This window comes from Phyllostomus discolor, chromosome 6 (genome assembly GCF_004126475.2).
Source record: "Phyllostomus discolor isolate MPI-MPIP mPhyDis1 chromosome 6, mPhyDis1.pri.v3, whole genome shotgun sequence".
Lineage (NCBI taxonomy): Eukaryota > Metazoa > Chordata > Mammalia > Chiroptera > Phyllostomidae > Phyllostomus > Phyllostomus discolor.
In genome coordinates, this window is record NC_040908.2 from 154,136,547 (window position 1) to 154,158,728 (window position 22,182).

The window sequence follows — 22,182 nt, forward strand, 5'->3', positions numbered from 1 at the left end:
TCCGCTTCCCTCCATGGGGCTGTGGGGGGGGGTCCTTGAAAGGCGGATGGCTTTGGGAGGCCACCTGGGGATCTGGGTCCTCTGATGAGGGCCCCTGGAATCTGGGACTCCTGAACAGCCTCTCATCTTCCTGAATTTCCCTGCGAATTAGGCCCTCCCAGCAGATACGCCCAAATGGGTTACAGATGTGTTGAGATATCTCCTTAGCCCTTGGGACAGAGCCCTGGGCCGCTCAGCTGAGACCAGGCACAATCCTGTTCATCTCTCATGTGCTGAACAAATACGGATCCTTCTCTGTGCACTTCGTGGTGTGAATCAGTCGGGAAGCACTGATGGCTCCAACCAATCCCCCCTCAGCCCCGACCGTGCACACGGAATGCACACTGTCCCCAGAAGGGTGGGGATTCACGGTCCCCTCTGGGCCACCGTCTCTTCATCCAAGCAATGGGCACTGCGGTGGGCGATGTCAAAGGCCTTCCCGGCACTGTGAATCTGAGTGCGTGAGCCTTAGAACACAGTGTTGGGGGGAGCAGGGTCCGTACGGGGCCCAAACAGGCCAAACACAGTCAGGAAGGGGAGCCATGGAGAAGGAGAGGCCAGAGGCTATGGCTGTGCCTCAGCTTGAGTCTTTGGCTGCATGGGGGCCAGGTGGGGAGGCTGGGGGGTGCTGGAAGGCTGCAGGTGTCTGCTGTTCCCCACGCTGCGTCCTCCATCAGAGTGGCCCCCTTCCTGATACTGTTGGAGGCTCTCCAGGCTCATTGCTTAGGTTTCAGAGCAAAGCCTGCTGGGAAGGCCACATCTGTCAGACTCATCAGCCACAACGAAGGAACACCCTCGCCAGGTTTGGTGGGGCTGACCTTTTCCTTCCTGACAGGAAGCCGAGAGTCATGCCTCGGGGCTGGGGGAGGACAGAGAGTCAGGCTGGCAAAGGGAGGTAGGAAGGGTGGGGTGGGCAGCCCCACCATCTGCCTCATTGCCCCAGGCAGCAAGCAGGAGAGGGGGAAGGAATTCTGGCCTCAGATCAGACCTCGGTTTCAGTCAAGGTTTCACGGCTTACTTGTGTGACCGTGGGCAAGCCTCGGAGACTCTGAGTCTCAGTTTTTTCCTCTGTTAAATGGGGATGACATCTCACGGGTGGGGTTTTAGAGAAATTAACTGAGGGGCAGTGGGCACGGCATGATACAAACTATAACGTGCTGTCCCTCCTCCACCACAGTCTGGCCAGGGGGGGCCGCTGCCTGCGTCCCCCTGGCCTCCTTCCCCCAAATGCCAGGGGTCCGTTCCAGCTCCAGAGGGTTACTCTCTGGGGAATGGGGGCCTGTTACCCTGGCTGGTGGAATCAGTCACCAGGCAGGAGCTGTTCCTCATCGGGCCTTGGGGTCCGCATCCACGAGACCAAAGGGGGCCTTGGGGCTCTGAAACCCCATGATTCCTGGGAGGGTCTGATCTGGACGAGTTTCCTCTGAGCCGTGATGGTGCGGGCGGTGGCATTCGCCCCCTTGAGTGGAGCAGCCGACAGTGTCCCAAATGATGCACCTTACCTAGGTGTTCCAGGAACCCTGGGGGTCGGGGCCTGCTGGTGTTTCTGAGTTCCAGAGGAGCTGTCTGCTCAGAGAGGCTCAGCGGTGCCTCCCTTGCTCGAGGCCACAGCACAGCTGCTGGGAAGCAGGGCTGGGATTCGAACCCAGGTCTCAAAGGAGCCTTGTGATCCCAATCATACCTCTGGCCTTGTGATTTTCCTGTTGCCCAGAGTTTTTCTTGTTTGTTTTAACAACAATAGAAAGGTAAGACCAGAAACTGGGAAATAAGAGAAGAGTTCAAAAAGCCAGCCCCTGGACTTGGCTGTGTTTGCAGGAAACACATCACCTGTCACGTGAAAACAAACACAGCCACCTGTGACCAGCCTCTTCTCAGGGGCAACTGGGACAAAGTCCGGAGGACGGGAGAGCTGGGTCACCAAGGAGCAGCTGCAGGCAGAGTGCCCGAGGGCTGGTGGCTTCCAGGGCACGGTGGCCACGCCAGGCTCTCGCTCCACTTTGTACCCAAGTAAGCAGGCTGCGCTGCCGTGGGGTCAGCTGTCCCACTCACCAGACTGGCTGGACCTCCAGGCCTCCGGTGGCCCCTCCGCACAGCCCAGAGGCTCGGAGACAGAGGCCCCTCCTCCCTCCGGCGGCTCGGCCCCGCCCTATTTGAGGTAGTCCTGGCCCCTTGCCCCAGGGCAGTGGTCCTCGCCCTCTGGCCGGGAGCCCTCCGGCCTGGGCACAGATCTGCAGGCTGGATCAGGGCCCCTCAGAGGGCTCTGGACAGGAAACTGACAGCTTCGGGATAGCAATCATCATCATCGTAATTGGTAGCATTTATTTGACATTTACCTGGTGCCAGGTGCTTTACAGATACTAACTCATGTACGTCTCACCATCACCCATTATTAAGCCCGTTTTACAGGTGGGAAAGCTGAGGCGCAGTGGCGACGCGATCGCCCAAGGCCGCACAGCTGGCAAGACGCGGCAGATTTGGCCTTTCAGGCACGGAGGGTAGGAGGAGTGGGCTAGGGTGCCGGCTCAGGCTAAGTAAGCCCTACGAGGTGCTAGCCCGGTCGCAGGTCACCCTGCATCATGAATAGTGTCCCCATTCTCTGACAAGGAGGTAGCCCGAGGTTTTGTGGCCGATATGTGGCGGACCCAGGGGAGGAAAGCAACGGTCGCCGAGTGACTCTGAGCTCAGTTCGAACACCTCCCTGTGCTGAAGGCCTGGGGACCAGGGCAGGGCAGGAGGAGGCAGAGAGAGAGGATCTCTGGACCCCGAATCTCCGAGTCCTCCGCTGCGTGCTCAGCCCCGATTTCACTGTGACCTGTGGGCCCCTGCTCTCTCGGCCCCTCTGAAGAATGCATGGATCCCAGAGGGCTTCTCCCCCTTCAGAGCAGACACTGCTCTGGGCATGTGCCTCCAGGAAGTCAGGGTGGAGCGGAGGTGCCAAGAGCTTCGTGGAAACTCTCCCTGGCCAGGCCCTGCTGTTCCAGGCACCCCAGGCCTGCCTGTACCCCACTCCCAGCAGAGGGACGGGGCCCCATTAGAGTCCCCGGGAGAGCTTTAAAAAGTCCCGATGGCCCTGGCCAGTGTTGCTTGGTGCATGATCGCCGGCCTGGGAACTGAAAGGCCACCAGTTCAATTCCCAGTCAGAGCACGTGCCTGGGTTGCCAGCCAGACCCCTGGTTGGAGTCATGAGCGAGGCAACTGATGAATGTTTCTCTCGCACAGCAATATTTCTTTCCCTCTCTTTTTCCCTCCCTTCCCCTCTGTCTAAAAATAAGTAGTAAAATCTTTTTTAAAAAGCCCTGAAGCTCAGACTGTACCCTGGGCCAGTTAAATGAGCACTCCTGGGAGGAGGGCGCAGGCACCAGCAGGTTTTAGAGCCCCCAGGGGAATTCCAGAGTGTGGCCAGGATCAGGGGCCACTACTCCCAACAAATGGGAGACGGGGAAGTAAGAACCTCCTGGCTCTCTCGGCGTGGAGACGGGGAAGTAAGAACCTCCTGGCTCTCTGGGCGTGGTGACCCTCTGACCAGGTGAGGTGACCCTCTGACCAGGGGACAGCCCGTGCCTGCTGCTATGTGCATCGTTGTTGGGAGACAGTTCACAGCTTGCGTTGGCTTTTCTGCCCCAAAAGAGATTAAAATCCAGCCTCGGGGTAGGCCGCCTCTTCCCCAGTGGCACGATAAAAGTTGGTCTGTCCTCTCTAAGAAACCTTTCCTCCCCTCTCCAGACTGCCCCCATTTTCCTTTCCTGCTTCCTGCAAGCGCGGGTGAGGACTTGCTAAGGACTAGGCACTGCTCTAGGCTCCGGGGCGTGGGGCCAACGAGACAGACACCGCCCCTCCCCCCAAGGAGCCTGCTGCAGCAGGGACTGCAGACACAGCCATAAACCAGCGAGATAAATGCAGTGAGCGGGGCACGAGACAGGAGACAGGCCCAGGTGTCAAAGCTGCTGCTCCTTCGAGTCACGGGGGAGTCCCCCCAAGATTGTGATGACTTGCGGGTCAGGAATTGTGGGGGGGTGGGCGCTGGGCATTGTCATATTTTGACTCTAATGTGTAGCTGGAGGTGAGGCCTGCTGAGTAGATCAGGTGTTCAGGGAAAAGCGTCTGGAGGGGGGAGCTCAGCCTTCCAGGAGCCGGGAGCCAGCCCGGGCCTCGGGGGAGGAGTGATCTTGAAAGAAGAAGCGCAGGTGGGAGGCCTGGTGGGCAAGGGCCTGCTCTATTGGAACAACAGGAAAGAGTGGCCTTTGTGTCCTGCGGAATGAGTGTGTGCCTGAGAAGCGGGGAGGGGCAGGGCCCCCGAGAGCATGAATTTTATAGCAGATATCTCGGCTGTATCGCCATCGCAGGGTTGCAGGGTTGGGGAGTTTCAAGATCCAGTTTGCATTTTTCAAAGCCCTTCCCGAGGTGGGGGTAACAGCGAGGGCGGGAGGGGGACCTGTGCCCAGCTGGGGACCTGCACTGGTGCAGGTGGGAGGTGAGGCCGGGGGCCAGGAGGGGTGCTGGGTTGGGCTGTGGGTGGGACAAGGGCGCCGAGGCACAGAGAGACCCGACTGGGAGCTCCTAGGTGTGAAATGGTCAATTTACCTGAGTCCACTGGTGGGTCAAGGCTGTCCCCTCCCCACCTCGGAATCCTGCAGCACTTACAGCCCTGGAGCCTGGGCCCTAAGAGACCTCCAGAGGGTTTCCTAAGCTGTGCTCCACGTGGTGTGAAGGGCTGTGAGGTGAACGATGGTTTTAAGTCAGGTGTGCGGCCCTTAATAGCCGAAGGTACGGTGACTCTTGGGGAGAACTGTTGCTTCACAGACTTGGTGACAGCAAATTTTTTTGTTCTTAACAGAGCATCTCCTAGGACTCCTATTCTGAGGAACCGCTCCAGAACAGGCTGCTTGGGTCCTGCTGTTTGACAGGTGAGGAAGTGTGGTGGGGTGGGGTGGGAGGATAGGGGCGGTTACCTGCGCTCCGTTTCCTCCTGAGTGACCTGTCAGAGCAGGCACACAGCCTGCACCTCCGACTCTGGGCCTCCAGGTACAGTGAATGCTGCAGGCGCCACTCCGTGTCCCCAGGGCTGTATGGGGACATCCAGTTTCCAGGGCTGGGCTGGAAGGCTCCTCCCCCTTCCGCAGCTGAGGGACAAGCCCAGCCTCCTGGGCCACAGGTGCAAACCCATGGGAGGGCTGCACAGAAGGGGTTCTCTCGAAGATGTGACCAGGGGCCCTGGGGAAGGCCAGGGGGCCCTGGCTGTAGGTCCTGGCCTTCAGAGCTGGCTCCGGGTGCGAACCCTACACAACCCCCACCCCACCCCTTAGGTGAGGGCACGAGAGGCCTGAAAATAGAGTCTCAGCGACCCAGGGGCAGTGGATCTCAGACCCCCTGCAGGTGGCCGAGTGTGGAAAGTCCTAGTGTTCTGTGGGGAGGTCCTGCCCCTCCCATTCGCCTCTCCCCCCCACTCCCCAACCCCATCCTCCATACCCCCTCCTTCCATCCTCCCATCCCTCTGTCCACCCACAGTCCCAGTGGCAACATTTTCTGGGATCCCACTTTGTTCTCATCAATAATACACAGTCTTTCCCCCCGAGGTCTCATGACCCATTGGGGAGATGGACAAGTGAGTAGAAAATCACTGCACAGCATTAGGAGTTGGAATAGGAATCTGCATTTATTGAAAGCCTACCTACCCAGTGCCAGGCACTTTACCCACATCATCTGATTCAATCTCAGAGCAAATCTGCCAAAAGAGATTTCATTTTCCTCATTTCACAGATGACTAAAATGAGGCTCAGAGAGGTTAATTTCTTTGTCCAAAGTCACACAGCTGGAAGGTGACAGGATCACATTTACAGCCAGGCAGCCCGATGCCAGAGCCTGTGCTGGGAACCGCTGCAGCGTGCGGTGCTGTCGGAAGGAAGCGGATTGGGAGCGCCCCTCCCCCAAACGTGTGTTCTCAGGGAGGGGGAGGGGGCGGCGGGCGGTCCTGACCAGCCAGCTGGAGCAGGAGGTTTCCTGGAGGAGGTGGGAGTCCGAGGTGAACACTGGAGGATGAGGAGGGGTTAATGACATATCAGTGTAATAGAATTTCACTGTACAAACTGATTTGGCATAAAATTATATATTTGGTCCATTTAAATTATAGATGCGTAGAAATGGTCAATTTACCTGCTACGAAGCATAACAAAATCAGCACCTTCTTCCCACTGCTCACGCGGCTGTCAGTGGCTGTTCTGGCATTCTCCAAATAAAATGTGCTTGTTTTGCGGCTGTCAGGACACCCTTGCAGGAAAGCAGGGGCAGACCCTCCAGGGTTTGCAGGGAGTATGGACAAGCGAGTGTAACCCTGGGAGACCCTGGTCTGTGTTTCACTGCGTCTGCAAATGCAGCGCTCACCCTCACTTCTTCCCCAAGGCCTAATGAAGATGCTTATCCCAGCTCTGACGGCCAGGTGCTGACCTCACCGTGTCTTCATAACAGGGGGCTCAGCTGGGAGCCCCCATTCTATAGGTGAGGAGAACAAGGCTCCGAAAGTCCCTTCCCTGTGGCCATGTTTTGGCAGAGCCAGGATTTGAACCCTGGTCTGGGGAGCCTGTGCACCACCACAGGATCCCCTACACCAGGAAATGACAAGCCTTTTCCGTAAGGGGCCAGGCAGTGAACGTTGAGGGCTCTGCGGGCCAACGGTCTGCCGCAACTGCCCGGCTCTGCCTGGCAACGCCAAGCAGCTGCAGGCAGGACCCAAACCAGGGGGTGTGGCTGGGTGCCAACCCGAATTTATTTATGGACTTGGAAATTTGAATTTCATGTGTTACAAAGTATTCTTTTTTTAAAATTCTTTTCCAACTTTAAAAATGTAAAATTTGCCCTGGTTGGTGTGGTTGAGTGGATTGAGTGCCGGCCTGTGAACGGAAAGGTCGCCAGTTCGATTCCCAGTCAGGGCACGTGCCTGGGTTGCGGGCCAGCTCCCTTGGCTGTGGGTGGGCGAGAGACAACCGATCGGTGTTTCTCTCACACAATTTGTTCCTCTCCTTCTCTTTCTCCTGCCTTTCTCCCCCCCCTCTAAAAACAAATAAATAAAAATCTTTAAAAACGTAGAATTTGTTCCCAGCTCACAAGCCATACAAAAAATAGGCGGTGGGTTGGGTTTGACCCGCAGGCCTTGCTGGCCACCGCCGTGCTGCCCGGGTCCTCATCCCCGTCTCGTGGGTGAGGAGACCAAGGCTCGTCCCGTCAGCACGGGTAGGCAGAGCCGGAATGTGACCCCACGCCCCCTGGTTCCAACTTTGGGCTCTCCTCGGGGCTTGGTGGGGGTGGAGGGCTCCCCAAATTTGACAGCACACCCCATCAGAGGCTGACCTGGGCGTGTTCCCAGCCTTCACTGACACCCCACCCGCCCTTTGTGGAACCGCCCATCTGCCAGGTGTGGGGACTGTCGCTCATCCCCTGCTCCCTGTGGCTGTGAGGGGGAGATGGCTGTACTCATAGGGCAGAAAGACTTCATGTCCAGGGTCCTGGCCCACAAGCCTGGGAGCCACCCACCCCAGGCTCTGGTTCTTAGTACCTTTTCCTCCCTCTGGCGATTCTCAGGTGGTCTCTGGACCCATCCCGATTGGCCAAGCTGCCTGCCAGTCATGGGGCTGCCTGACTCCTCTTCCAGCTTCCCCCTGGAGAGAAGGGGGCGACCCAAGGGGTCAGCAGCCTGGATTCTGTCCCCGGCCTGCCCACATACTGGTGGCTGAACCAGCTCCTTTAGCCCTCCGGGCCTTCGTTTGCTCACAGGATGTTGAAAGGCTTTGCCCAATGCCTGGTGTAAATTGTGTGAGTGACCAAGAGAGCGAGAAGTGCCCAGGGGTCGGAGCGTCGGGGATGCCCACCAGCCCACTAAACCAGAGCTCCTTCGAGCTGTCACCTGGGCCGTCACCACCCACTTGGTCAGCGGAACCCCAGCCATCCCCAGAGACAGTCCACAGCCAGTGCCTGGCACACAGCGCTTCACAGTGGGAAGATCTCGCGCCCTGGACCTTGGGCTGCTTCACAAGCCGTGTGACTTGGGCAAGTCAGCTGCACCCGCCTGAGCCTGCCCCACCCCTCCCCAGGGCAGGAGTGCCCTCTGCACCTCCCGGGCAGGTTGCGACCAGGAAAGGGGTTGACTGGCCTGGCGCCAATGGCTGTCCACAGGCAGCCCTGCCCCCTTTACTTGGCAGGCCCGGGTCTCGCTCTGGTCTGAAAGCTGCCCCTTCTGAACACCCCCAGCCCTGCGAGGCTGCGCTGCAGACCCGGCCCAGGAGCAGGACGTGGGAGCCGGAAGTGTGCGAGCGCCGCAGACCCCCTGGGCCCGCCGCAGGTGCCGCAGGGCTGTTTCCCCACTTCTCCAGTTTCACAAGAACCAACTGGCACTACCGCCGGCTGGCGCGCTGGGGCCTCTGCGCCCCTGGGCTATGGTGCGGTTGGTGAAGAGTGCTTCTGGTGAAGTGGTGACTTATCTATAGGCTGTTGGGCTGGGCCTGTGTCTGCCCCTGGGGCTGGCATCCGCACCCCCCACCCCTTCCCCTCCCTGCCCTTTACTGGGAGGAACCCCAGACAGGCAAGCAGGTCCCTGGTAGGAAAGAATAGCACGCCTCTGTCCGTGGGGGGCATCTTTCCTCTCTGGCCGTTTGCCCCCTGTGAGTTTCTGAGGGGCCTCTGGTGCCATGTGGGGAGGGGAGAGAGGAAAACAGTAGTCTCCTGTACGTGGACCAGCCCCGCCCCCCCACCCGTCGGGCCTTCCTCTCAGACCTCTGGGTCTCCTGACTTGGGGATGAGGGTAGCCTCTGGGTCTGGGGGAGGTCCCAGGCAGAGTTGCTGAGGCTGGGCTTTCAGGGTTCCTGAGTCACTGCTGCCCCTGCATTTCTCAGACCTAGATCTTGGACCCTAGGGACTTAGAAGAGCGTCATTTCCCCATGTAGCACTTGAACCAACTTCCTCCATAAGTCTTTATTCAGACTTTGCTTCCACGCCTCTTGTGACGGGGTGCTCACTACCAACTAGGCAGCTTTTTTTTTTTTTAATTTCTTTTTTAGGTGCCTTTGCTTCATGTGCCCAAATCTGACCCATACAAAGGCAGCTAAAGAAAACTTTCTCTAACAGGGATATTAGATAACTGAACTGAACCCCTCAGGAGGTGGTAAGCCCTCCCTCTAAACCCCCTTCCCCGTCACTGGAGGTGCAGAAAGTCAAAGCCGAGCTCCCACTGGCAAGGATGTGGGAAGACTGTTAGAATGTCCAGAGGAGGGCGAGAGGCCTCTGTGCGAACACGGGAGATTCCCATGACTTAGGACTGGCTCCCCCCCTGCGAGGGGCAGAGAGAGGGCCTCCATGCTCTCTGCTCTGGGCCCTCCCCCACTCTCCCCCTCCACAGAGCAGGGGGAACAAGACCCGGTCTGCCGCCTGCTTCCCCATCCCCACCCCTGCCCTCGGGGCCTGGCTCTACCCTTGCAGCTGTCCCCGGCCAGCTGTCCTGGCCCGAGCTGCCTGGCGCTGGTCCCTTCGCCCCACAGGGCCTGAGAGCTGGCTGCTGTCTCTCCCGGGGTGTCTGGCCTCGGGGAGGGCTCATAGGCAGCCGGCTTTCCGCTTCCAGCTTCCCTCTTCCGCCCCAGGTCCTGCCCTTGCCTGGGGTCCTCTGAGTAAAGGGACACAGCATGGGCTGTGTCACCCAGGGTGACTGCAAAGTTGTAAACAACCTGGGTGTTCAATCTTCAGTGTTGATGCTTTGTTATCTCCATCTGAGACTTTAGCTGGGAGTCCCTGGGGGGGGTTCCCGAATGGGCTGCATGGGGTCTGTGAACCCCTAGAAGTTGTTTCCAAAATGTTACCTATTCCTGAGTTTTCTGGGAGAGTCTCTGACCGCCCCCCCCCCCCCCGCCACGTTAATAAGAGTTACAGCGCAGTACCAGGGGCCCTGTGCAGCGCGGAGGGTTGTGTGGCGGGAGGGCACCCCCCCACGCGCAGACAGGGTGTGCTGTGGAATGGGAGAAGCAGTCGGCAGCTCAGCGTGCAGCACGGGCCCGGCCTTGTTTGAGCCATTTGTTGTGCTCCCACACGCTGGAGGCGCAGCCACTCAGAGGAGGGCAGTTTTTATCTCTGGGGCGAGATAAGAATTTCTGTTGAATTTGTGTTTTTCTGTATTTGTTGGATGTTTCACAACACACGTTCCTTCCCTCTGTAACAAGGTAGGTGGAGCACTCGGTCCGTTTTCTGAGAGGCCGGAACTCTCCTTCCCCCCACGGCAGCCCCCACGCCCCAGGTGTGGCCCCAGATGTGCAGAGCAAGCCGCAGGACTGGCCTCCGGGTCTCCAGCCGTCACTCACCAACGCCCTGGTCTCCTGACTTCCGGGAGCCCACCTGGGCGGGATTCGAACCCAAGGCTCTCCTATACAATTTTGCCCCAGGCCTGGCCCCCCGCAGAGTGGCTGGCCCAGACCCTAACTGTCAAGCATCAAGCGGCCCAGAGTACTCCTAGGACCACTCCCCAGCTGTGTGGCTGTGGGCCAGTCATCTAACCTCTCTGGGCCTCAAGGCGCCGTCCAGTGGGACTTCACATTAGTACCTGCGTTTGGGGTTGTTGTGAGGGTGAGCTAGGAGGATTTGGGGCGAGCAGATGGTGGGTGCCCCTGGGCCTTGGTTCTCTCTCTTCCCCCGCCCTGCCCAGTCCCACCCTGCACTGACCTTGACCTGCCTGCCTTCTCTCCTCACAGGGAGCTCCAGGGCCGGCAGGATGGGGTCAGCCTGCATCAAAATCACCAAGTACTTTCTCTTCCTCTTCAGCTTGCTCTTCCTGGTAAGTATGGCCAGCGCCGCTTGACTGCCTCCCACAGGGACTCCGGTCCCTGATGCGTGCCAGCCTGAGACCCTCCGGAGAAGCCAGGCCTGGGGACGGAGGTGGGTCCTGGTCGGCAGGGGCTGACGGCAGGCCATTCCGAGTGGGACCGGGCCAGGCTGGTGAAGAGATTGCTGGCGCTCCCGGCTGGCTCCCTGGCGGAGCACTGGACCCCTGCCCGGCCTTCCCCTCTCCGGGGGCGCTGAGGCCAGCTGTCCGGGGCGCCAGGTGTGAGGGGAAGAAAAGCCCTCAGGGGGCCTCCTCAATTCTTGGCGTCGGGGAATTGTTGGACAGGAGTCTCCGGAGTCTTTCTTGCCCTGTCCTGCCCCCCACCTCCCTCTGCCCCTCAGAGAACCTCCCTGTTACCGCTCTGGTCTCAGATGCCCCCCCCACCATCACTCCCACCTCCATGGTGGAGAGGGTGTCCGGAGCTCCCCAGAGGGTGGGCATGAGGAGGCTGGGCTCCGGGCCAGAGTGGAGACACAGTTCCCTTCCCCAGACCCTCCCCGGCGGGCGTCACCAGGTCCTCGAGCCAGGGGACGCCCAGTGGAGGCTCCACGCACATCTGGAGCTGGTTTTCCCGGGCCCTTGAATCTCCGCTCCGGCCTGGCACCGCCCAGCTCCTGCCGCTCTGGAGCCGCCGGGATGGTGCGGGGGTGGGGGGGTGGGGGTGTGTATGAGGGGTTGTGTGAGTGTGTGAGAGGGCGTGTGTGAGTGTGCACGTGTGAGACTGTGTGTGTGAAGGGGCCACGGTGACGGCAGCCCATGGAGCTGGGGCCGCAGCCTCTCCGCGTTGGCTCGCCCGCCCTGTGCTGTTAAAAAACCACGTTCTACAGGAAGATGTTCATTAGGATCCAATTTTACTCTCAGACATTGCACACATACATGAATATTTTCAAGAGAAAAACAATACCTCTGGACGCTAATGTCGGGCTTCCAGGAAACTTGGGGTTTGTTCTCTCTGCCTCTTCATTTTTTACATTTTCTACAACAGACGTGAATTACTTGTGGGAAAAAAATTGTTTTACAAGTTCCATAGGATTATGGAAAGTTTAGGAAATAAAGAATCATCCTAAATCCCTTCTCATAACTGTAACTCAACATGGGGATCCTTACGAGTGAGTTCCGGGCACATGCGAGCACACACGTGTATGTACATGCACACACACAGACAGCCCTGGTGCCGCCTGCCCGGCTCTCGCCCACCCTGCCTCCAGCCCCGCCTCCCTCCCCCGAGGACCGTGCTGAGGCCCCGCTGCGGCTCTGCCCTCCACTGATGGCAGCCAGGCCTGGACGCCACCCCGGGCAGGGCCTGGGCACCTGGGCTTCCCTGGCTTGGCGCTCAGGTCCCTGCTGGCTGGCCCGGGTTGCTGTGAAGCAGCTGCCCCAGCAGCCAGAGCCAAGCTTTCCCTGGCAGGCAGGAGGCTCCCAGGCTGAGGCCCGGCTGCAAGGGCCAGTGGGGGCCAGGGGTGGGGAGTGAACGCTGCGGCCCCATCCCTCGGGGCTCTAGAGACGAGAGCGGGTCTGGCCATAGCCCGATGGTGCCAGGGCTCGGGGTTCAGGGCTGTAGACACCCCCCCGGCACCCGTGCAGCGGGAGGGAGGAGGGGCAGAGACTTCCTGGAGAGAGGGAGCAGGGTTGATGGTTTTGGCTGAGGTGTCCTTTCCTGTTCTGCGAGGCTGCCCAGAGACTGGAAAAGCTTCTCTCCGGCCAGAGCTCTGGGGGCTGCTCTTGGGGGCTTGGCTCCCTCCCAGCTGCTCCAGGAGGAGGCTGGTGGGAATCAGGTGTTAACTCCCTGTGCGCTGGGGCTCCGGATGGCCCCTCAGGATGGGGGGCGTGTGTGGTGGGGGCGGGAAGCGTCTATCGCAGGAGGACCAGAGGGAAAGGAGAGTTAGAGGTGACAGTGTGTGTGTGGTTCACTCACGCACCAAGCGTGTGTTTGACACCTCTGTGTGCTCAGACTCCCTGGCGGTGCCAGGCGCACACTGGCCGGCAGCAGAGCGGCGGGTTCTGCACTCCTGGGGCTTATGTCTGCGCGGCGATGGCCTCTGACCAGCTGCTCAAGTGGGAGATAAAATCGCAGTCAGGGTAGGTGCTGGCAACAAAGGACGCGGCCCCGAGCACAGCACATACCAAGGCACTTGTGCTTGTCGGGGCGGCCAGCAGAGGCTTCCCGGAGTTCCTCGGGTCTGGGGAGAGGGGGTCTGAGCAGCAGAACATTGGTCCCTCGGGGGAGGGGCAGGGTGTGCCCCTCCGGGGCGTCTGTCGGGGCGTCTGTCCGGGGCGTCTGTCGGGGGCACAGGCTCCCCAGAGCGACTCCGAGCTGTTTGCCGCACAGTGGGAAGCGCTTCTGTGATTGGGCTCGTGGTTTGGAAAAATCACTCTGGCTGCCGAGCGTGCTCACACGTGCACACGTGTACATGTACACGTTTTTGTCCGCACACCCTCCTGACCCCAGACTCCTCACCAAGTTGCCACATCGGCTTTTCTCACGCACAGAGGAGCCCTGAGGCGACCGGAGCTGCTGAGCCCTGGGGGCAGATGCCGGCAGGGCAGGCGTGGTTGACGTGGGGCATGTCCCAGAGCCCCAGCCTTGCTCACAGAGAAAGGGGGTACCAGGGTGTCTCCCCCATTCTGGTCAGCCACCAGGCCCAGCCTCCCTCCTTCCTGGCTGTCTCCTGACCTGGTGGCTGGCCCGGCCACACCCGACCGCCAGGCTGCAGGCAGCAGACACTCTGAGAAACTGAAACGGCCAGACCCGGGACTTACCTCTGGGCTTCTCCAGGCCCGACGAGGAGCTCAGCCCAGCAGTCTGGGAATTTTACTCTCTTTGGGATTATATTTGCCCGGAGGGGATTTTCTGCCCTGCCTCTCATTCCCTCTCCCCGGAAGGGCAGTCCTCCCCACCCCTACCCAGCCCAGCCCTGCACCGTGAGTGCTAATGGGTGAGTGGGTCTGTGGTAGCAGGGCCAGACCGTGGGCCTGACCGCTGGCCCTGCCCCGCTGCGCTGTGATGTTTGGGGTGGGTTGGGCCGGGATTCTGGAGTCTTTGGGAACCTAACTGCCAGGTCCTATAAAGCCCCCCTTCCTCCCAGCAATTGTGCAGTCTGAGGCACTCCCACATGGGGGTACACCCTCCCCCTCCCCAGGGTCTCAGTAGCCTTCCTCTCCCTCATGCTTGGCTTCCTAAGGCTAAAACCCAAGACAGACCCCAAGTATCCCTGCAGCTAAGCTGCCACCCGGTGACCCAGCTTAACAGTCAGACCTGGCTTTGAGCCCCTGGTGGATGAATTGGGTGACCTTGAGCAAGGTCAGGGCCTCAGTTTCCCTAGCTATAAAAGGAGGATAATAACAGGGTCTACCCACAAAGGAGAGAGGGCGGACGGGTGAGCTGCTGGAAGGCTGGGGACGGTGGGGGGTGGTCCTCGTGCCTTTGTGCCTTTGCATCCATGGCCATCCCCTGCCATTGTCTTTAAGGGGCTGGGCCAGGGTGAGGCTGTGAGGCGCTCGCTACAGGGCCACAGACAGCCCCATGCAGTGTCCCATGGGGCGTCCGCTGCTTGTCGAAAGGAAAAATCAGTAATACTGAGCCTGTTTTTATGTAGATGTTTAAAATATTTTGTCCATCCTGGGTTTTTTCCACTAATTTTTAAAAAATAATTGCTGTAAGCTGTTATTTGTCTTGGTTACTGAGTCTTTGGTGACCCTGTAATTTTTAACGCCCAAAGCAAAAGCGCTGCTCCCCTCCCTCAGGGTCCCAGACCTGGTCTTAATGAGGTAGAGCTGGGCTGGTCAAGACCCTGGGCCGGACCCCGGGCTGAGGGCTTTCTCAGTGGCTGCTGGTCTTGCACCTGAGGCTACAGGATGATGGCTGAGGAGGGGGCCCAAGGCTGGTGGTAAAGGTGGGTGGTGACACGCTGGGACCCTCAAGGTAGGTTATCTCTGGGCGGGCCCAGGCCCGGCCCCAGGTGAGGGCCAGCCATTCGGGGTGATGCAGCACCTGCCACCAGGGAGAACCCATCATTTTGTTCCCCTGCCTTAGCTGCTTTGGTGGCATGGTGGTTCAAGGCTGGGGTTCCGTCTGGGAAGGAGGGCTCAGCCTGTGGGCCTGGCCCCGGAGGAGGAGGGAAGAGGCAGGGAATGCTGGGTCTGGGCCTCTGGCAGCCACCCCCTCCTCCTTCGCCTTTCCACTCCTGCGTTTACAGTTAGGTTCGTGAACTCATTTATTTCCCAAGCCCCCAGCCCCTGGTGCTGGATACGAACTGCATGCAACCTTGCCCTGCCCTCCGGGAGCCTGACCAGAGAGCCACACCTGGTAGTGAAACCCAGTGGAACGCCTGTTAAGATGGGTCCCACAGGGACTGCCACAGAGGAGAGGCCCCTCAGTCTGCCCGGGAGAGTCAGGAATGCTCCAGCGGAGGGTGGCCTTGGAGCCAAGCTCGGAAGGACATGTTGGGTTCTGATGTGCAAGTTCACAGGGATACTTCTCAGAGCCTGGCTTATCTGGGACACTCTCAGCTCCCAGGCTGGGCTGGAGTGGAGGGGATGAGCCCCGAGCACAGAAAAGGGCCAGGAGATGAGTACGGGGTACCCCTGGCAGAAGGCTGTGCCCCAAAGAGCCGGTGAGCTTGGTCTGACCACACAGGGTCGCAGGGTGGGGAGATGGGGGACAGAAGGGGCTCTCTACGGTGGTCCTACTGTCTGGGTTGCTGGGGTACACTGGGACTTGGAGTGCGGGGCCTGAGGCCACTTGGACATCCCTGGATTGGGCAAGGATGGAGGTGGCTCCCCGGTACCCCCCTGGCCGGACTGTAGGTACAGGTGGGCAGGGTGCTCTCCCGCCCTACCTGTTCTCACTGCCCCACTAACTGGCCCATTCTCCTTCTAGATCCTGGGCGGCGTGATCCTGGGCTTCGGGGTGTGGATCCTGGCCGACAAGAGCAGTTTCATCTTTGTCCTGCGTAAGGAGCCCTCTGCTTCCCCTGCCCCCGCTGGCTCTGGAGGGGCGAGCCAGGCCACAGGCCGCGCTGCCCCCACCGGTGCTGCAGCCCCAGCGCCGCCGGTCACTTTCCCAGCTGGCTCCAGGGCCCTGCCCAGGTCCTGCGGCTGACCTCTCCAGGGGGTTCTGGAAGGAATTTTCTCTCCCTCCTGAAACAAAGCGTCTGCTGTCTGGAGAACCCTGGGGGACAGGGAGGCTTGTTCTCCCATCCTGGCCCCTTCCCTCAGCCCGACTTTGAGAATGCCTCTTACACTCTCCACTAGCCTGTTCAGCAAAATGCGGGCAACGGTCCCTCCCTTTCCCAGTTGAGAGAGATGTAGGAAAGAGCCAGGAATGCCAGATTGTGGGGTGTTGGTGAAGTGCCTACTGTGTGCCTGCACTGTCTAGGGGCGTTGGGCACATGCACTGAGGAGGAAGTCACCAGACACAGCTTCTATTGTTCGAGCTCACGGGGCTAAGCGTTTTGCATACATGGGTTGTCTTAATCCCACAACAGCTCTGCGAGGTAGGAACGGTTCTATTCCTGCCTTCCGAGGAAGAAATGAGGTCCGAAGGGCTTCCGCTCCTTGCTCAAGTTCACACAGCTTCTCAGTGGTAGTTGTGGGACTTGAACCCTGAGAGCTTTGGTCCTAAATGCTGCACATGGTGAGAGAGCCGCAACACGGGAGCCCCTTCTCTCGCTGTTTGGAAGCAGGCGGAAAGAAGCCCAAGATGATAAGAGCCATTCTGAGTCTACTCCCAGTCTCCTCCAGGAAGCCTACCAGGCTCGCTGCACTGACCTCTCCTGGATGCCCTTTGGTGGGAGGAGGCCTAGCACGTGGCCCCAAGTAGCATGGTGATGCCACTCCCATCAGTGAGCGTGTCATCCTTGGCTCACTTCCCCTTCCAGCAGCTGCCGGAGGTAGCAGGTTTGGACTGGGGCCCATGACAGCTGCTCGATTTGAATAAAACAGAACCGGCTGCAGTGGGGTCACACCTGTCCCTGCGGTCCCAGGGGGCTAGGCCTCCTCCCCTCAGAGGGTAATGGAAGCAAGGATGACTCACCCCCCACCTACATCAGACTCGGCCTGCGGCTGTCAGCCTTTCCTCCTCCTGGGGGGCAGCAGACGCCACCCCCATTCTGGGGCCAGGGTCCTGGTTTCCTGTCTCTGCCGGGTGCCCACACTCGCCCCATTCTCTTGTGACCCTGACTAGGCCCAGGCTCCCTACTTCCTGGGCCACGGCCCACACCCAGTGGGCGCTGTGCCACCGGGCAAAGTCTGGAGGCCAAGCCCGCCCACGGCATTTCTGCCCTCTGCACCCCACCCCAGGGCTCCGGGGACCGCCTGCTACTCCTGCCTCCTCCAGCCTCTCCCCTGTTCAGGTCCGAGAATCTTGAGCTGGCCAGACTTCAGAGGCCCCCCGCATGTACCATGTACCCTGGGTGTTTTTAAAGACACAGGGCCCAGCCCCACCCCAGGGGATCTGACTCTCGGTGTGGGCGGGAGCCCGGAGCACCGTGGCTTTTACAAAGTTCCCCAGGCGTTTCCCAGGCGGCCAGGGCTCAGAAGCACCAAGCTGATCTCCTAGCCCGGTCACTGTACCGTTGGGTAAACTGAGGCTTGGCAAAGGGAAAAAAGACTTGCTGAGAGTCACATAGCAAGTAGGGGTCAGGTCTGGGAACCCGGGGCTCCCGACCTACTGTGTGCCGGGCTGCACGACACAGCTCTGCTCTTAGCCTAATTGAATCCTCGCTGCATCACTGTCCTGTTTTCAATCCTCGCCCAAGGACATGCTTATTGATTTCAGAGAGAAAGGGAGAGAAATATCGATATGAGAGAGAAACATCGATTGGTTGCCTCTCTCAAGTGCCCTAACTGGGACTGAGCCTCCAACCCAGGCACATGCCCTGACTGGGCATCGAAACCAGAGCCTGTCGGTTTCCAGGGCAATGCTCCCACCAGCAGAGCCACACCGGCGGGGGCTCCACGTTTTACAGTGGAGGAAACTGAAGCACGGGAAGGGGAAGTAGCTCATCGGAGGGCACACGGCCCGCAGGTGGAGAGCTGGGATGGGAACCAGGGGGCGGGGCCCCTGAGCCCTTGCCCTGCAGGGTTCTGTGGCGCACCACGGGTTTGCAGGGCGCTCAGACGCCAGCACAGTGGCTCAGAGGGCAGGTGCTGGGTACAGACTGTCGTGGTTCGAATCCTGGCTCTGCGGCCTGTGAGCTCCGTGATCCCAAGCCAGCGCCTTCACCTCTCTGCGCCCCTCTGTCTGCAAAGTGGTGATGAGAGAATGCGCCTCATAAGGTTATTGTGAGCAATTAAATGAATTATTATCCAAAAAGAGTTTAGAACAACTCCTAGTGAAGAGTAAACCCTACATAGTGATGGTTAAATAATGTTCATAATAATTGTTATAATAAGTATTAAAATTGTTAAATAGCAACATTTATAATACCATCTGTCCTTACAAAGCTATCCTATCTTTAAGAAGCAGGACTCTGTTCCTTTTCACAGAGAAGGACACAGAGGCCGAGGAAGAGCCTGCCTAGCTCAGGGGCGGCCAGCAGCTGCCCTGGGGGCAGCACTCACCCATTGTGGTCCCCAGTCCCTTTCAGTTTGGGCCGCGCCCCCCCCCCCCCCCCCCCCCCCCCCCCCCCCCCCCCCCCCCCCCCTGTCACCAGGGCCTGCTTGACCCAGTAGGATTGAGATGTTTCTGCCGCACACAGCGGATGGGTCACCCTGGAATGTCCTCAGGTCCCTTCCTAAGTCAGTTGCTCAGACTGGGGCTGGTCTGAGACCCTGGCGGGCGACAGGGCCTGGCGCCCACAAAACGTTCTGAGAAACCAGCCCCCACAGCTCAGCTAGCCTCCCAGGGGAAGGGGCCGGGGTCTCAAGCCCCGGGCCTCGCTCGCCTGCTGGCCATCAGGGCCCCTAGAGACAAGTCGGGGTGTGAACCCCCACCCTTGGGGCTGCTGTGGAACAATCGGGGTCGAGGGCCTGGCCGGGGCTGGCATGCGGCAGGTCTCCAGGCGGTGCCAGCCCCTTTGTTGCAGTGCGGTCACCGGGAGCGCTGTCGGAACTCAAACCCAGGAAGTTCGGGAAAAGTAAAATTTGGCGGCTCCTGCTGCCATGCCGATCGCTGAGAGCCAGGGCAGGGAGGGCCAGGAGTAAAAAGGAAGCCCCACCCTGACTCAGCGGGGCTCAGCCCAGATTCCTGGGGGCTGCTGTGAGGAGCAGGGCAGAGGCAGCCCTACCCTGGCACCCTGAGAGTGGTGGGTGGGCCAGGGCTCTTCCTGAGCTCCAGAACATTCTGTCTGCCACCAGAAAGGGGAGCTGGGTCAGGCCCTGCTCCACCCACACTCCAGCTTTGTAGTTAGGCATCAAGGGTGCCAACGCCCCCTCAGTGGCCTCTCCCAGCCCCCCCGGCAGCAGGCGGTCATGCTTCCTGCTGACAGGCATTCCTGCCAGCCCTGACTGCACCCAAGTCACTGTGGAAACACGCTGAAAATGCAGATTCTGGGCGGTTTCCTCATGATGGGCCCAAGAATCTGCATCCCCAAGACGCTACCCCCATCGCTGGTGTGCTCCAGGCTGCTCTCCAGCCTCCGAGGGCCCCCCTCCTGGGCTGCCTGCCAGGAGTGCGGGGCTGTCATGGTGTGAGCCCACAGCCCCCGGCCCTGGCCCTCCCGGTGTGTCCCAGCCTCGGCATAGAGTGTGCCCAGGCCAGCAGGCTGCAGGGGCCCCGAGCTCTGCCCTGTGTGTTCTGCTGGGCTTCCGGGAAAATGCTGGCCAAGCACCCCTACAGAGGCTCTGATCCGCCCCCACCAGGGTGGGCTCTGTCTGCTGCCAGCCCTGCAGAGGGTCTCTTGCCATCAGGCCCCTCCTCTGTGCCTCGAGCGTGTCACCTGTCACACTGGTCTGTTCATTCTCACGTCCTTTCCTTTCTTCACATACATCGAGCCTACTTCTTCCTCAGGTCTTTGCACCTGCTGTTCCCACGGCCTGGGATGCTTTTCCCTCGGGTCTTCACCTGACTGACTTCCCTGTTCTCACCTCAGCTCAAATGTCACCTGCCCAGACCAGCCTTCCCAACACCCCAGCCACTCCCTGCGTTAACAGTTCTCTGTATGAGCCAGCTTCGACACCTCCATGGCCCTCTACACAGTCAGGAGGGTGTGCTGTTTACGTTTTGTCCACACCCTGCATGACGTCAGCTCCTTGGTGTGGGGACCTCATCAGTCCGACTTCTGTATCCCCAGCAGCTGCCACAGTGCCTGGCACCTGGTGACCCCAGGCCAGGGCACGGCCCCACACACTAGAGGAGAGAGCATGGCATTGGAGGCCTGCGTATTTCCCCATCCCAGCTCCGGCCTGTGCGGCGTACCTCTCTGGGCCTCAGTTTCCTCATCTGTGGAATGGCTGTGCCGAGTTCCGTCAGAGTTGGAAACAGTGTGTGCGCAGCCCCCGAGGCACATTGCCTGGGCAAGAGAGGCTGGCGTTGGCCGTGTGGACGAGGAGGAAGGCAGGCCTGTGGCTCGTTCACTCAGCAGCTATTCATGCACCCTTTTGCTGTGCCAGACACTGCTAGGTGGGGGGCTGGGGGCTTGGCAGGGGCAGCCCCAAGCCCTGCCCTCCTGGAACTCGCTTTCTGGTAGGGCCGTGGCCATGAGCCTGATAAGCTAGCGTGATGCAGTCTTTCCGACCCTGGTCAGGGCCAAGGGGGTCAGGTTCAGCAGGGACGGGGTCTAGCACGGACTGAGGGGGGCACATCCAGGCAGCTTCCAGAGAGGGTGACAAGCAGGTTCCTTGCTGAGGGGTAGGGGGCGCTGACCCAGCACCCCGACTCTAAGGAGGACATCTGGGGGCAGTCCTGGGCCTTCGGGCCCCACCCCTGGTTTTGTGCTTCATGAGTGGGAGCCGGCCAGGCTGGGTCGAACACCCTTCCTTCTGTCCCCCCAGAGTCCTCCTCCAGCGTGTTCAACGTGGGGGCCTATGTCTTCATCAGCGTGGGGGCCGTCACCATGTTCATGGGCCTCCTGGGCTGCGTCGGCGCCGTGAAGGAGGTCCGCTGCCTGCTGGGGCTGGTGAGTCGCCGTCCCCGCTGCCTGCCCAGCCCCTGAGCCCCGGCCTGGCCCGGACTGGGTGGGGAGCCCCTGAGGGGAGTGGGGCCTGGTGTGGGGGGCTCCTGGCTGACTCTGCCTGCTCTGTGTTCCCAGTACTTTGTCTTCCTCCTGCTGGTCCTCATCGCCCAGGTGACTGCTGGTGTCCTCTTCTATTTCAACATGGGCAAGGTAAGCACCCCCTCTCCCCGGCCCCAACCTGCACTGGCCGTCCGCCTGGGGGATTGGCCTGGGGGTGGGGGATAGACAAGAAGCCGCAGTTGTCACAGACAGACCCAGCAGGAGGCGCGGGACACCGCTCTGTGGTTAAATGGGGGGCGGTAGAGGGGAAGGCAGTGTCTGTGGGCAGAGTGTCTCCGGGGCCTGGACGCCGCTCCGCCCCACTGGCCAGCCGTGTGGCTTCCGTGTGGCTGCCGTGTGCAAGCTGCTTGCCTCTCCCTGCCTGTGTCACCCTCTGTCAACTGGGGACAACGGTGACATTGAACCCTTTGGGTTGCTGCTAGGGTTCAGGGACACTATGTTAGTGAAACACAGCCCAGTGCTTGGCAGGGTAAGAACTCAGGAAATCTCTGCTCTCCTTGTTATTGTTGAGGCACCTCAGCAAGCGTCCCACCCACGCCAGGCACCCGCGCGTGAGGCCCTGGGAAGAAACTGTCAGTAAAAGCATTAGTGCTGTGTCACAAGGTGCCCAGCTTTGAGAACATTAGACTTACTGTGGCTTAAGATCTAAGGACGCTTGTGGACACAATCAGAAGGCAAGTTTGGAAGCTCAGAGACCGTGGTTCTGGCTGTCTCTTCAGCATCCTCATCATAATGGCTTCTCTACATCATACCTCTCACCTCATGGTCCCAAGGTGGCTGCCACAGCACCATCCTGTGCTGCCGTGGCCAGGAGAAAGGGAATGGGGCAGTGCCAGCCATGGCCATTTCTTTTATCAGAAGAGCAAGCCCCCTACAAATGTTCCCCGGGTTGGGTTACAAAGCTACCCCTGGCTTTATTGGTGTCTGAGAAAGTGTCTAGCTTTTAGACTCTGAAGACACAAGGAGCCAGGAATGGCCGCTGGGTGAGCCAGTCTAGCGTGACGATCACAGGGGTTTCTGGAACGTCTGCTATGGGCACAGAGCTCTTCTAGAAACTACACACATCGTCTCCTCCTCACTACAGCTCTGTACGGTAGGCGTTATGTTGTCGGACAGGGA

The 22,182-nt window shown here is 59.8% G+C and overlaps 1 protein-coding gene across 4 annotated transcripts in view; it reads left to right on the forward strand.

Annotated features, from left to right (window-relative positions):
* CD82 (CD82 molecule) overlaps positions 1–22,182 on the forward strand; it is a 52,178-nt gene that overhangs the window by 16,821 nt on the left and 13,175 nt on the right. For 2 of the 4 annotated variants that reach the window (XR_004903969.1, XM_036029272.1), the window contains exons 2-6: positions 4,871–4,943; positions 10,758–10,840; positions 15,768–15,840; positions 20,822–20,946; positions 21,079–21,153. Coding sequence is in view for 3 of the 4 variants with exons in the window: in XM_036029272.1 (XP_035885165.1) it covers positions 10,778–10,840; positions 15,768–15,840; positions 20,822–20,946; positions 21,079–21,153 (336 nt within the window). In the remaining variant the exon portion in view is untranslated. Of the gene's footprint in view, positions 1–4,870; positions 4,944–10,746; positions 10,841–15,767; positions 15,841–20,821; positions 20,947–21,078; positions 21,154–22,182 lie in introns of those variants that run through there. The other 2 variants (XM_036029274.1, XM_036029273.1) reach the window with 2 other exon arrangements.